Source organism: Hypomesus nipponensis, chromosome 11 (assembly GCF_054491055.1).
Source record: "Hypomesus nipponensis isolate SF chromosome 11, ASM5449105v1, whole genome shotgun sequence".
Classification (NCBI taxonomy): domain Eukaryota; kingdom Metazoa; phylum Chordata; class Actinopteri; order Osmeriformes; family Osmeridae; genus Hypomesus; species Hypomesus nipponensis.
The window spans coordinates 15037782-15053036 of NC_140371.1; the positions used below are offsets into that span (position 1 = coordinate 15037782).

General features: G+C 41.9%; 1 protein-coding gene across 5 annotated transcripts; it reads left to right on the plus strand.

Moving 5' to 3' along the window:
• Positions 1–50: 50 nt before the first annotated feature.
• LOC146268305 (uncharacterized) lies at positions 51–5389 on the plus strand. 5 transcript variants are annotated; one of them, XM_084708934.1, is made up of 2 exons: positions 51–259; positions 1576–5389. In XM_084708934.1, the coding sequence occupies exon 2, from the start codon at positions 1674–1676 to the stop codon at positions 3090–3092; it is 1419 nt and encodes a 472-aa protein (XP_084565060.1). In that variant the 5' UTR covers positions 51–259; positions 1576–1673; the 3' UTR covers positions 3093–5389. The 5 variants fall into 5 exon arrangements, with proteins under 5 accessions (XP_084565060.1, XP_084565059.1, XP_084565063.1 ...); XM_084708933.1 differs by having other exon boundaries at positions 52–270; XM_084708937.1 differs by lacking the exon at positions 51–259 and adding an exon at positions 1120–1172.
• Positions 5390–15255: the final 9866 nt, after the last annotated feature.

The window sequence follows — 15255 nt, forward strand, 5'->3', positions numbered from 1 at the left end:
TGGACGATTGTCCAATGACATCCCAGATACAGAAAAGGCCTGCGCGGAATTGGTACGTTTAACGAACTTCAAAACGTATACACAATTTTTCAATGGTTTGACCCTAAGATTAGGAAATCCCCAATAGTTAAAGTCAGTGACTATGTGCAGCCATTGCAAGGGTTGACGTCTGTGAAGACACTGGTTATGATCTGACAGAGGTGCGGCAGAGAATCGAGTCATATTCAGATTGCGTCGAGGGACAGGAAACCGAATAAACGTAAATGCCTGGTAAATACGCATTCAAACCACAGTACAACGTTAACATCTTAATGAAAGCATTCGCATAACAAAAGGAGAAATCAAATTTACGTACAAAACAAACTGGTTTAGACTACCGATACAATAACGTCTTGGTATGCCGAATATAGTCAGCTTGGCATTTCTACTGAAAATGATTGAGGCATCCCGGTAGGGATATTGTTATCGTCAAATTCGAATCTGGATATGGATATTTTTTTATTGTAAAGATTGATGACCCTGAGCAACGTGGGGTGTCCTAGATGACTGAATTTGTTCAAACGGAAAAGAAGCTCGCGCTGGCTGGGCAGGTTTTCCTTTCTTTTACACCCTCACGCTGCATGTGTCAGATAGACTTGACCCTGTCAACCCGCCAATTTGATCCCCTCGTACCAATGACTGCATATTCATTGTTGCATTCATCTTAACGTTAAATGTTGCAAGACCTCGTTGGCCTTGAGACGTGATTTGTGTAAGAAATTGAGCGAGGGATGTAAAAGGATCATTTGTATATATTTGATAAATATGTTCATGGCGGTCGGGACGTTGGAATAATATTAATAGTGCTAGCGTTACCGCTTTAGACTCGTACATATGTTTGGTCTAAGCACAGGCAATGAGGAACATATACAGCGAAGCAAGAATATTGCCCACATATTGCATTACTATAGACAAAACGATTAAATATCGATATATATGGCAACTACTGATATTTCTAAATCGAGTGAAGAGCAGGATGACTGAAGAATCTCCACCTAGACATCTCCAGTCATCGGGCGGCCTTTTTTCTTTTCCTTTTTTTAACAGCCTATTTAATCCCTTCCCAGAATGCATTGTGTTCGTCATCCTAGTCCTTCCACTGTATTTCCTGTTTATTGTTGTCGCGTTCTCCGGTAATTTTCTGCCTTATACAAGAATGTGGTACTGTTATCTTGCCCTAAAATAATCAATCCTTTAGTTATATTAATGGATTATGAAAATGTGGTACGTGTTGGTCAAGCGAATGTGAACTGTGCACACGTAGCACCCTCCCTATTATTCTCAATGTCGCTTTCATTTCCTTCCTCTACAGATTCAAAAACGTCGTTTGGTGTTTTCTAGGTTAGCTAGCCGACAAAAATCGATATAGTAATGAGCAAAACCTATACATGTATATAATTGTGTGTTCAGTTTGTAAATGTACGTCTGGTAAATTGATGTTTCCGATTCTTTTAGACACCAGTTTGAACCTGCCTTCACATATTTCGACACTTGTGTCTGAGCCTACTTCATTCTCTCTCTTTCTCTTGTTTTTAGGTGCGTTGAAATATTATAGTGCTTAATCTGTAATTCGAAGAGGACTTCCAGTTGCAAAGAATCAAGGATTTGGCCCAGTTGACTAAATATCTATCCAGATGGAGGATTCAGAGACCGAATTGACTTCATCTGAACCCGATGCACTTGGGGCTGATTTCATCACAGTGGAACTGGACACTCAGCCCATAGAATATGTGGTGAAATGGGCAGAGGTGGGATCAAAGTTCACAATATCCTGTGTGAAGAAGGAGGCAGATGAGGGTTCCGGCTTGATGTGTGAGGAGGTGAAGACTGAATCAGATGAAGCCTTCTTCTCCCAGTATGAGGAGGTGTACGCTGGCTGTGATGTGGCGGAGCAAAGTGTTGAGATAAAGACCGACTCTGATGAGGAGGACATCACTGAGCCTGGGAGTAGCCAGCTGGGGGATGAGGATGTGTCTGACTCTGGCACAGAGAAGGGGGACTATAACTCGGAAGACAGAAATTATCGCTGCAACTACTGCGGGAAGAGTTACAGCCATTCTTCCAGCCTGTCAAGACACCTGCAAAAGCACACAGGCAAGTCCATGATCCCTCCCGCCTCGAGGCCTAAGCAACCAGAGCCAGTTGAGACATCCCAATTTCAGTGCGTTCAGTGTGGCTTGAGATTCAAAGGCAGCCGATCGCTCGGCGTGCATAAGAAAACGCATCTCGGAAAAAGACTCTTCCCATGCAATATATGTGGAAAGGATTTTAACCACAGCTCAAGCTTATCCAGGCACAGGCTCATCCACAAAAAAGGCAAGGGCATCCCCCGTGTCCTCCAAGACATGAGTCATGTCCGCCAACCTGCCAACGCTGGCACCCGCACCAAGAAAGGCAAGAAGAAGAAGAAGCAGCTGCAGCAACAGCAGAAGCGGCAGAAGCTGCAGCGCCAGCCGCAACATCAAGGCGGGGAGAAGTTCTACGCCTGCACTCAGTGCGAGATGACCTTCAAGACGTCGACGGCGCTCTCCAAACATCAGGTCACTCACGTCAGGGAGCTCTTGACCAACTACACCCAAGGCACAGACGACCTCACTAAGTCCTCCGACCTGAAGATTCGCCTAAAGCTGTGTTCCAGGGACAAGCCCAACTTCTACACCCTCTGCAAGAAGAACAAACGGTCCAGGGCGGCCAAGCGAGCGTCCACGTCCGAGGACGAGGAGGGCCTGTTTGCCTGCAAGCAGTGCGACAAGCGTTTCAGCCACGCCTCCAGTCTGGCCCGGCACCAGCAGATGCACAAGGGGGAGAACAAGTTCAACTGCTCCTACTGTAGAAAGACCTTTACCCGCCTGTCCAACCTCCACCACCACGAGAAATCTCATTCCTCGGAGAAGCAATACGAATGCACAGCCTGCAACAAAACATTTGTGCACTCGTCCAGTTTCTCAAGGCACAAGAAGGCCCATGCCGAGCAGGGGAGGGCGTCAAAGCTGCGCCAGAGGAAGAGGGGAGCCATAGATGAGACGGCACCGTTGGAATCGGACTCTGAGTGAGGGTAGAGGTGGTGGTTGGCTCTCCATTGTCCACACATAGTGGATGAAACTCTTGGTAATACCATAAGGGGTGAATTATTAGTTCCTCTAGGACCTTTTTTTGGACTAATATTGACATTATTCTTGAATATATGTGTGTGATAAACATTGGTTATATGCCTTCCTGCTTCATGGGATGGTCTTAGAAATAGTTTTGAGTGCAAGTTGTTTCCCCCCCCCCTCCTCCACCCCCTCCCCCCCTCTTCCCCATACACATTCTTGTAACAAACACACACACACACACAAACATGCACACACACACACACAATTTATTGCACTGCTGTTTGTTGCAGCCCTTGCAATGAAAATAAAAAATGTTACTTTCTTTTTCTTTTTTTTTTTCTTTTACTATTATTTTGTTAATTCCCTTTTGGTCATGTTTTGCCACAGGGTTCATTTGATTTTTAGGATTAAACAAAGTGTTGCTGGTATCTTCGCCAACTGTGAAGTATAGGCCTACACCACCATCTGTGAAGTAAATCAGTTGTACCTAAACCTAAAAAATGGCTAAACAGTGCCCGTATTCCATGTTCTGTATATAACCTTGCAGAATGATTTATTTTTAATGATAGTGATGTGACAAAGGGTATACATTCAAACCTTGCCATGTGTCAAACTCAATGAAGATGTGATCTCTGGAGCTTAAGGTCTGTTTATGGTTCAGCTTCAGTAGGTTTGATCCTCCAGATTTTATATCTGTTCATGCAAGTGATCAATGTGACAAGATCAAACCATTGACACATGGCAAAGGTGATTGATTGAATCCAGGCATCCTCAGTAAATGTGCTTAGATACATTCTTCTACTAGAAAACAATGGCAAGTGTTAAGAGAAAGAAATCCATTTGATATAATACATTTCCTTTATCTTTTTTTTTTTCCTCCAGAATATAGTTTTAGGTGAGAATTGAGTTTTGTTAAGGATGCTTTCATGGTTGGTTGATATTTGGATGGATTAAATTATGGAGCTACTTTTCTACTGCACAGTGTTTGGATAGGTTTACTGTGTTATACCTTTCTTTGTGAAAGTTCAGACTGTTGGTTTTAGTGTTAAAATATGAAATCCAATGGAATTCTGTATTTGATATTTGTCATTATAATCTGCATTGATTTAAACTATATATAAAGTTGTGACTCCATATATAGCCTATGTATGCATGATAAATTTAGCATAGTAGTTTACAATATATGTAGTTTGTAGATCTGCTGTGAGTGTGAGAAAAATATCACATTTGTGAAAATACAAATAATTGAGGGATTTACCAATAAGTGCTTTTTATTTTGACAAATATCCCAAAATATTCTAGGAATTGTGGATTTCATATTTTAATAAGTATTGTATTAGTCTATTATTCATTGAGGTTGTGGGGGAAGCTGCACTACTTATTTATGAATTTGGAACAAGTGTAACATTATTAATGCTAATGAATGTGATTCACAAGAATGATCATAGTTGGAACCCCTTCCTTGGTGGCTAATCCTTCCTTTTTGTCCCAGACTTTTCAGATCTTCTCCACAATGTTGGTCACCAACCATTCACAAAAGTAGTAACAAGTGCCCGGAAATGCTCACTCTGTCACCAAAGCTTTCAACTAACGCTTGTATACATGCATAGCCCGATGGAGTTTTGTTCATCTTTATTTTCTTTTTTCATCAAATTGATTTGTTGATTGCTCAGTTAACCTTGTTAAATGTTAAATGTTTATATTTGCTTTACCTACAGTAAGGAGAGTACTTTCTGATTCAACATTTGATCTTGTGAATACCATATACTGTTTGGAATTGGAATTTAATTGTGACCTTTAACCTCTCCGTCTGTGGATATGTGAGTATGACACCACACAGGAAGTGTCTAGTTGCACGTATCAAGCACAGACCTCGTCTGTTGTATTGACTATATTTGAAAAAGATAAATCTTGGTACTTTCCCTGTATTTTTGTTTGTGTCGGTTTGTTTGAAGAGCTAGCTAGATCCATTGTTGCTGTCAGAGCAGACTGGAAATTGGCCCAGCTTTTTGGTTTTGGTTTCCCTGTTTTCTGGCCTTTCTTCAGTGGCAAATAACCTCTTGTTGGTTGTGCAGCAGTCAAAGAATTTGATTCTGAAGCAACATATAGTTTCCTTTTTTGCTGTCGTTATTTCCTTTGTGATGCGGCGGACCTACATCCTATAGAGAGGTGTATGTTATTGTCTTGTTTGCCATTAGGGTAACTACAGTTGACATGTTTTGTCTTGCATTTTGTAATAAACCTTTCATGAAAGATATGTGTTCCATTGCATCCTGTAATTTCAAGGATTGGTGCAGTTGATTTTATAACTAATTGCCTAAACTGAACAAATTGAATACCCCAGTGTCTGAGATTATACAGTAAATATATTGTCATACACAGGACTATCCTAACCCTAATATTGCATGTTATATAGTATCAATTTATTGACTTCACTCAGCTTTGAGGGGCACATTCAGGGGACATCCAGTATCCAATAAAGTGAACGTCATTGATGTAAAAACCCAATACACTGAGCTTTATTATGCCATTTGCAGTGTAGTTTATTTTGTACGTTAGGCTATACTTATCTTACTCAGTGCTTACATATGTTTTTATTGTGTGTTTGTGTGCATTTTATTGCCATACCATAGAATAACATTTGGTTCGTGGATCATGAATTTCCCTGCAAAGTAGACCTTGCTGTATAATAATGCCCTGAGGCAACAAAAAGACATAGCTTTATTTGAATGTATAAAAAACGAAATTAACAAAACATTTAACATGTTTTTTTAAATTTTCACAAACACAGATGCATTTTAATTAAAATATATCAATTTAAACATGCCAAACAAGTAAAATAATCTTCAGCCAGTTGTTCACACCATGTGCTTCCAATGTTGCTCTCCAGAAAGGGATGTCCTGCATCCAAATGATGCGTAATGGATGCTCCCATGTCACTGGACTGGCCTTGAACATGTTTACAAACATTGTGATTGGTAGAATTATTGTAAAAAAAAAAAAATGAGGGTATGGGGGTTTAAAACGGCTTGTGTTGCCTGAAGGCAGTGTTCACACCACTAGATGGCAGCATGACTCTGAATTACCACAGTAAGACCAGCCACGTAAAATATATACAAATTCATTTGGAGTTGTACAACAGAGAATGATGGGTGCAACCACACTCTAATTCATAGAGGAGAGCTATCGCTGCCTGGACTGGTCATGATAGTTTGTGTAAATGAATAAGACCTTTGTGACCTGTAAAACAATAATGCAGCTTAAGATTTAGGTTAATTAGCAGGTAAATCAATTACACAAAATTTAAAATGCAAGTTGCCTCCTTCAAACATGACTGAGTGCCACTATCATTAGCTGCAATGGCCATGGAAGCTTATCAGTTACTGGTCGTTTCTTAAAATGACTGTTTACTAGAACTAATGTTCACTCCTTTTTGTCATAGGAAAATTACATCCAATCATCATAGATCTTTAAAAAGGAAAGTAGGTATCAATCCTCAGTCCAGCCTCCTAAAGTCACCAAAGTCATTGGTACCAGCTTAGGGAGAACCAATCTTTGACATGCAGTGAAACAACACAGAAACACCAAATAGCACTTGCTCACTAAAACCTCTAGGGGGGGCTAAACTACCCCAAAAAGTGCTCCTCTGTTAATCAGTGAGATCACTGGAGATGGAGGGATGAGAGAAATGTTAAGGCCAAAGAGAGAGAAAGAGAGAGAGAGAGAGAGAGAGAGAGAGAGAGAGAGAGAGAGAGAGGAAAAAGAAAAAAATGTGAGTTTCTATTAGAATTCAGGCTTTGCAGCTGTGGAGTTTCTGGGCCCTCGAAGTGAGGCAATAACATTTGCCATTGTTGCCAGGCTAGGGAGCTCAGACTTCCTGGCAACCCCAAACTAAATTACCCAGGCTTTTCTGTGGGCCTAGAAACGAGCTCTGTGTTCTGCAACAAAAAGGGCATTGAGACGAGGGGAGCGATGGCCTCCCTGGGCTCCTGAAAAGCCAACCGGGAGCCAATGAATGAAGGGCGAGGGCTCCCTCTATGAGAACGGCTGTGGGAAATGGTAGTGATGTCATTATGAATGCATCTCTGAATGTTTTTCGTTGGTTCTCTCTGCCCAAGAACAACCCCTCCTGCGCCTCCCTCCCTCCCCCCCCCCCCCCCCTGCTCCCCTCCACTGTTCCCTTCCTGTCTCATTTGGGCTCCACCATTGGGAGCCTACCAATGCTAAACAACTAGGGAACAAAAAAGTTAAAGCCCAGGACCTCAGTGGGGCACGGTCACCGTGGTAACGTGAAAACCGTGCTTTGGGGCGTCAGTTCCTCATTGAAATCAGTTTGGAGGAGATGAGATAGAGAGGAGAGAGAAGAGGCAGAGCAGCAGGAATTTGGACACCTTGAAAACAAATTTGTGAGCCCTCGTTTATGGGTTTTTTCTTTAAACAAAGGGAGTTTTTAGTTTGATTCAGCCTGCGCTCACTCATGGCGTGGTGTTGAGAGGCCTCGAGACCTATTCATTCAATTGCTTCATTGAATTTGGAATGCTATTTGTTACCAAATGCCAGTAAAAGACAGATAATTAACATTTGTTTCATCTTCTTAATTGTATGAAGACGATTTATAATAATTATTAAATAGATTTGTCTCCTTATGATAATACAGTGTACATCCTTATTTGGGTCTCCCGCTCTATTCAATGCACCTAACAGTCTATTGAATTCATGTCCCCCTCTCCTAGTTCATAGAATTTCAGAATACCCTTCTGGGCAGGAGGTTCAAACAACAAAATACTAAATTCATTAAAACTTTCACACAGTAGAAAAATACAAATGCATTGTGCCAACACCAGATAAGGGTGTTTTAATGAGGCAAAAACCAACAAATGCCAAAGGGCAAAACTGTTAGATAAGCACAGGCTAATTAGTCTCACAATCAAATGGAACTCATTCTCTCTTATTCAGGAGATTTTCACAACACATATATAATACGTAAGAGCTCAGCCTGAAGATATTTAATAAAAAGCTTGCCGACAACATATTGTAGAAAATGTTAAGATCACTTAATTTAGGTTTATGTAACAGTGATTTATGTAATTATGTGTGAAATGTGTTTGAGCAATGGTCTTAAAGCGGTTGGTATTTTCGGACTCTTTATGACGAGTAAGTTATTAGCTGGACACAATCATTTTTATTCCAGGAGACTGGGGAGACACTTCAGCTGGTACCGGGGAGACACAGACAGAGACAGAACATTCGTTCTCCAAGACATGAAGGTAAAGACTGCTGTATCGACGTGACTGACGCCAGTCAGGTGCCGCAATGCATCACTCCCCCATCCTCTTATCTGCCCCCAGAGAGCTGACCAGGAACCCAGCCTGGAGACAGGAAGGTCACCAGTGTTGTGGCTCTGCTCAGGTGATTCCTGGGAGACAGCTCAACACCCTCTGAGGACTCCTTCCCCTGCTCCCTGCAAGCTCCTCTTTCACCCCCCCTGCCAGGCCTGGGCTCCCAGGCCCTCCCAGAAGGACGATTACCCACTCATTAGCCCTCCCTCCTCACTGCATTATGTTACATTACAGGACTGAGAGGAGAGGTGAGGATGAGAGAGGGGGGGGGGGGGATGTCCCTCTCCTCTCGGCTGGGTTGGTTGGTTGCTCTGGTTTTCTATCCATCTGTGTGTCACTTTCCCTGTCTGTCTCGTGATTGCTCTGTCTTTCTTCCCTTCTAATGCAAATTTGGGGCCGTGAGGAGAGTGCTCTCGTCCGACTGAACCTCAGTCTGGAGGGAGAATGTTGGACGGAGTATAAGTGGCCTTGGATTCCATAAAACTCACACACAGCACAGCTCGAAGCAAACATGACCCTGAGACAACAGGACACAACCCTGTTGTGATCACTGTATTGTTTCTGCACAACACAGGAGGGTTTCTTCCGCAGGGAGTGGCTGGAGCAATTTCCAGATCAATCTGCGCCAAGGGGGGACCAGAGCCCTGCCTTCTTTGCCTCGCATGTGTCTGTGGTGCGGCTTATTACTGCTCTTGAGCTACCGTGGGGTGAACTCCCACATTTGACTTCTCATTTCTCTGAGCTTCCACACTAAACATGCCCGACACCCGAGGAGCCTCGCAACCATTCGGAGGGCAGGCTCTCCATAATTGACGCCCCCTCCAACCCCACAGAGAGAGGAGGAGAAAGAGAGAGAGAGCTAGGGAAAGATTCGAGATTTGAGTCCCTCAACCCCGTTGGTGAGGAGATCTGGGAGCAGGGATTTTTTTTTAACCCTCTTCCATACAAACAAATACTTTCATGGCTCAACACCCGGTGGCGACACAAGATGTGATTTCTTCCCTCAAACAGCCGCTGGGCCCCAAGCTAGCCTTATCAGCGAGAAGCAGAGGGCCACAGCGGCCCAGCCAATTTAAGCCCTCTGATAGACATGGCAATTTCTCAGCAAAGCACGGAACGGAGGACGAGTAGAGGGAAAAAGAGAATGAGGAGGGAAAACAAGGAGAGTGGAAAGAGTGAGGGGGTGGGGAGGGGGTGCAGTTGGTTAGCACATACTAAATGTATTTGACTTCTAGTATTCATGTTTGAAAACTGTTGTTGGCTTCGAACAGACACGCTTGCACCTGTTCTGTTCTGTCGCTTCCATGAGCAGGCTACTACAGGGGTAGTCCGGTGGGTTTTAAGGGTCACTCCTAGATTTGAGGGCTACAGCCCTGTGGATTGATTGGATCTAGCCGCGATCCTGACTACCCACATGCTGCTCATCGAGGTGAGCGAGGACAGTATCCCCACAATTCAAAGTCAACTAGGGGGAGGGCTGGGCATCGATTGGCCTTCCATCCCTTCTCTCTACCATACTGTGTTGTGGGATTTGGATGAGTTTGCCACCCATAGGTTGAGATGCCCTTTACTTTTTTAGCCCAGGTGCCATGTTTACGTGACTGTTCCTTCAACTTTGTCAACTCGCCAGGGTAATCTCCCACTGTTGTGAAGGACGGGCTTGGCTTAATACACACTAAATCAAGAGGCAGTTCTTAAAGCTCTCAAGTTATTCTCCAGTGTGTTTGCTTTGGTCTGTGCCTCTTGGGGTTTGTAAATTACTTTTTTTATTGAACAATGCATGTCACGTCTGGAGGCAAATTTCCATAAATTGTTATATACTGTGTAGTTTCCTTGACGATTAACAAACACTCTGGCATGTTGTATTTTCTTGAATTTCACATGAACCCCCAACACAGTATAATTTCCAGACCAATCACTAAACACCTGTCCTTTTTATCTTTTAGCCTCAAGAGAGCATTGAGTGGCTAATGTTATGAAGTTCCTAAACAGAACCACTCTACAACACAATGGATTACAGTTTATACTGGTGAAAGAATATCACAAGAAAAGTTATCATCTGCTTGATCTTTCTTGTTCCAACAAGATCAGCGGTTCATTCACAGACATATTGACCTCATAAATAAGATCGAGATGCACTGTCCCCTTTGAGATCTAGGAAACCCTTTCTAGAGTGGCAATACAACTGATAATTTTCTTTGTTTAATAGTCATTATTGAATGCACATGTAACCATTTACTCACCACAGCCCATTCAACTTTCAACAGAACCAAGTAGAGATAAGACATGGAGATATGGCTTATTTGAGGAGTTATTTTAATGAACTACAAAGACTCTCAAGTGAAACAAATCATGTAGCTGGTTTTGTTGTTTATGATATTCATATCTGAAAACAAGTAATTTAATGGATTTTCTTACATGTATATATAAAATAAGATAGAAAAATACATTATAAACTTGTAACAATGGCTGCAAATACACATACTGTTTCCTCATAGGCAAATATTTGGGCATGATTACACACAATCCATGGGTTCAATAATAAGTCAAGCATTCACAGCTTTGAGTCCTAAAAACACACTTTTAATATTCACACTCAGAGATAAACACCAAAACATGAAAAATGCTGTCAAAATGACACAATTAAAACTGACACAGAAAACAGCATGACGTGAAAGTAAATAAGAGATGTGATGTCATGCATTATTGGTTATGATATGTCATTCACCCACACATAAATGAAGCCACTTGTTTGATACCATTCGTTGATCATCAAAAGTGTATGCAAATCAATTTGCCTTGAAAGTTTGTCAAAAAATGTACCAGTAATACCAATAACACTATTCATGATATTGATTTATATGCAACCATTGTAGCATTTTGCAACATAAACTACTGATACTGCAAATAATGGCACACAGTAAGACACAATGGGAGACACTGACTCCCCATACACCATCATCCTGTTGCATAGTAAATAAAGACAGGGGATGCGGAGCAATGTCTGGGTGCAGTCCAGGAAGTACACACATTTCAAACCAGCCAATTACCACAACCACACTGACCTACCACAACCACACTGACCCCTCACCTCAAATGATCACCGCAAATGTTAACTCACCAGCTGTCTGGTTAGGGAGCTCATCCTGTCATATGTTAAACCAGAATACAGTTAAGATGGAGTACAGGCAAGAAAACGGTTTCTGGTGGGAGAAGCAGGGGGTAGTACAGTCCTGCTACACTCAAGACAGTAAAAGCCTGCAATGTCTCGTGTGTAAGGCAATTCAGACTGCCACTTGTAGCAGTGAGACAGTTGTTGATCTTCAGACTCTCTACTCTCCAAGAAGACATGAGAGTAATGCAGGTCGAGACGTCCTTGTGGGTAATGCCTGTGTACATTCCTAATTGGTACTTTAATGGTGTAACTCTCTTCATCAAGATAATCAATGTCTCAGTAGTTTCAGACTCAACATTCTTTCATTACAAGGAGTCTAGGGACGGTATGAGGGCTAAAGAAATGCTCTCTTTGGGTTCTTGTACGAATGTCTGTCTGAAATGGTGCCGTGATAATTTGCCTGATTCAGACTAGGAGTTGTCCGGTGGACAGTCTAGGGAGGAGGCCTACTTTGTCTAACTAATAATCTATCTATAACGTTAGAAATCCACCTGCATGTCTGTGGCTTACAGGCTGTGTGTACTGCCCTGGTCTGCAGCTTGAAGGCTGATGACACATTCAAATATCAGAAACATGAGAAAAAGAAGGCACTTCGTATAGTATTTCTTCTTCAGTTAAATGCTCAACCCTAAAATGAAAAGAAAGGTTGTTTTGGTCTTTGACACCTCTTCGTCCACATAAAGATAATAGGACTGTTTTCATGACATAAAGGGTTTCATACTTTTCTTTTACGATACTTGAAAGTATAAAAAGTCTAGGATTGGAAAAATATATTTTTTTTCTCCACCAGCACCCTGTGTAATAAAAGTGTCTCTTTTTTCACATAGGTGTCATCCCCTTTTTACACGTATCTACAATTTCAATACATTTTTACAGCAGATAGGCAAGCATGGCTTTTACATCCTCAAAGTAACATTTGACTGCAAAATCGACCCTCAATGATAGAAAAACAAATGGCAGGTAATGGGACAGTGAATATTGGTACTTTACCTTCTCCAAACCTTTGCTCTGTCTTTGCCCAGGTCCTTATTCAAGCCCTGTTCATTGAACCCACCCATCAGTTCATATCACACCAATACTGAGGGGGGACTGGGACTGAAAGTGGGTGAGAAGGCTTGTCTTCTCTGCCCCAGTGGTTTGGATCAGGAGTCGCTGCACCGGCCGGGTTATACAGTCAAACCCAGTTCTGTTACCTTGACTGTGGGGAGGGTCACCCGGGTGATGGGTCAGGAACGGAGAGGAGGGACAGGGCATTCTTCTGTATCTTCCGGAGTTGGCGATGGTGCTTTCCAAAGGGGATTTAGGTGAGTGTGGTGTGTTTGCCTGGCTAATACTGATGAAGAGGAGTGTGGTGTTTGGGAGGTGCAGAGTGTAGGGGGGTGGGCCAGTGGGCAGGTGTTCAGACCTTATTGCTTTATAATGATTCAGTGCAGATCTAGAGCCAGGATCTCCCCCCTCAGAAAGCAGACAGAGCAGGCAGGAGGGGGCCCCAGGCCGTTACAGGGGGTCCATTCGTCAGGTGGTGCCAAGCTGTGCCTCCACTGACAATAACAAGCCGAGCCACGGAGGACTTATTTGCTGTTTAGCGTACCAGAGAACTGATCAGCAGGCAGGCAATGGCCAGGTCATCATTGGGTGAGGAGTTCAGAGGTCAGAAGGTCAAGGGTTAGTTGCCGGTGGCGGCTGGGTGGGGTTAGGAAACAAACAAACGGAAGGGGAGGGGGAATAATAAAAAGGAGGGAAAACAAAAAGGAAAGGAAAGAAAAAAGATAGAGAGGAGATTAGTTTCAGCGAGTGACAGCAGGGTGACATCATGATTCTACTAATCACAAATAGGCCCTGGATCCATACCATTCACCATATGACCTGCCCATCAATGTGACCAATGAGAATCAATCATTTTCACCTAGCACCTTCAGCCACCTGGACTGAACATGTTGAGTGAGAAAAGACAGAGTACATCAGTACCTCCTCTGGTTCTGTAGTAAGGGCGGTTCATATGGTGGATTATTTGAATCCAAGAGTTTAGGAAGAACCAATCATCTAAATAGATACATGTGGTAAAATCATAAAAGCATGATTTTACATAAACTGTATGAAAAACAGCCCGCCTCTTATAGCTCACATGTTAAAAAGGAGGAAACAAAATAACAAATTGAAAAATGAAAATTAGACAATCACAATAATATGTCTAATGGTTAGTAGCAGTCACGTGAATGGACAGGACATCTGAAGAGGAGGAAAGGTCAATGATATGAAAAAAGACTAGCTTTGACAAGTCAGTGAAGCTATTGTTACCTGACTGCTATTAAGCATTAGGTCCCTACAGTGGTTCAAGAGTTAAGACGCCGGTAATGAAGGAAGTGAATATTAATGTCTCTTTGTTATAGCATAGATGAATTTCGAGAGAGTACAATGAGAAATTCAAGAGGACCACATTGTTGTGGGAGAAAATAATCTAGGGCCAAAACAGTGTTTGTTGTTTTTTTACTCAATAGAATTTTTTATTGCCTTTTCAATGTTTTCTATTTACAACAAACAGGAAAATCTTTGCCATAATGATACAAAGCAACACTACATGGTATCTTTCTAAAAAGCATTCTAGCCATGGAAGGTTTAAGCTGTGAGCATGCTTAAGATGTCCCTTCAGCCGGTGCCCTCAGCTTAAGAGACAATAGACAGTTCACATGACACGTAATATAAAATGCACTTGCATATAAACACTGAAAAGGTCCTGTCTTTTGTATAAAGCCCTAAAATATATTCAAAAATATAGGAAATTTTCTAAAGTGGTGCTATAAAGCTGCTATGATGCATATTTGTCTTTCCTACAATAGCCCTCTAGAATATCCTCGCTATTTCTTTGCAAAATACAAGTAAAATCTGACATTTCATATACATTCCTGCTTTATAATTTTAATATATATATTTATATATATTTCAAGAAGCCACAAGTAAATACTATTTTCTTTGCAACAACAAAAAATAAAAAGAAGCTTACAGTAAAACATAAAAAAAATGTCTCAAGTGGAATTTTGTCGTAAATGCATTCATACTCTGGCAATTGTCTCATCCATAAAGTGGACCCTTGAACACTCAGTCCACTACACTGTGGTCTGGTTAAGACTCTTCAGCTTAAATCATACATGTATTCATTTCATTTCATCATCTGAGGTTTGTCATAGCTTTCACTTTTTAAACATGTCTGCTCTTTCTGACTGGAGCAGAGGAGATGAAGAATGCTTTTGAAATGTCGTTCAGTGCAAAATAAGATTTGTGCCGTAGTCTCTCTTTTCAAATGAAGCAAAATTCAACAGATGTAAAGGAAAAAGAGAGGTGTGGCTTCTTTACCAGATTGACGAGAAATTTAAAAAAAACCTCACCGATCTATACGTTTGGAAAGCAACACAGGTCAAGGATATCTCAAAACAAGAATCTACGGTAAACAACTTTTTGATCCAATTGAAGTGTAACTGATCCTATATAGATGTTAACGTCCTTGCCAGTATGACCTGGTGAAGAGGCCCATATTTCAGAGGCCATCTTACACCTGCATCCTCTCCTGCCAGCATGAGACAGACTTGTACGAACACACAGGGTTGATGGT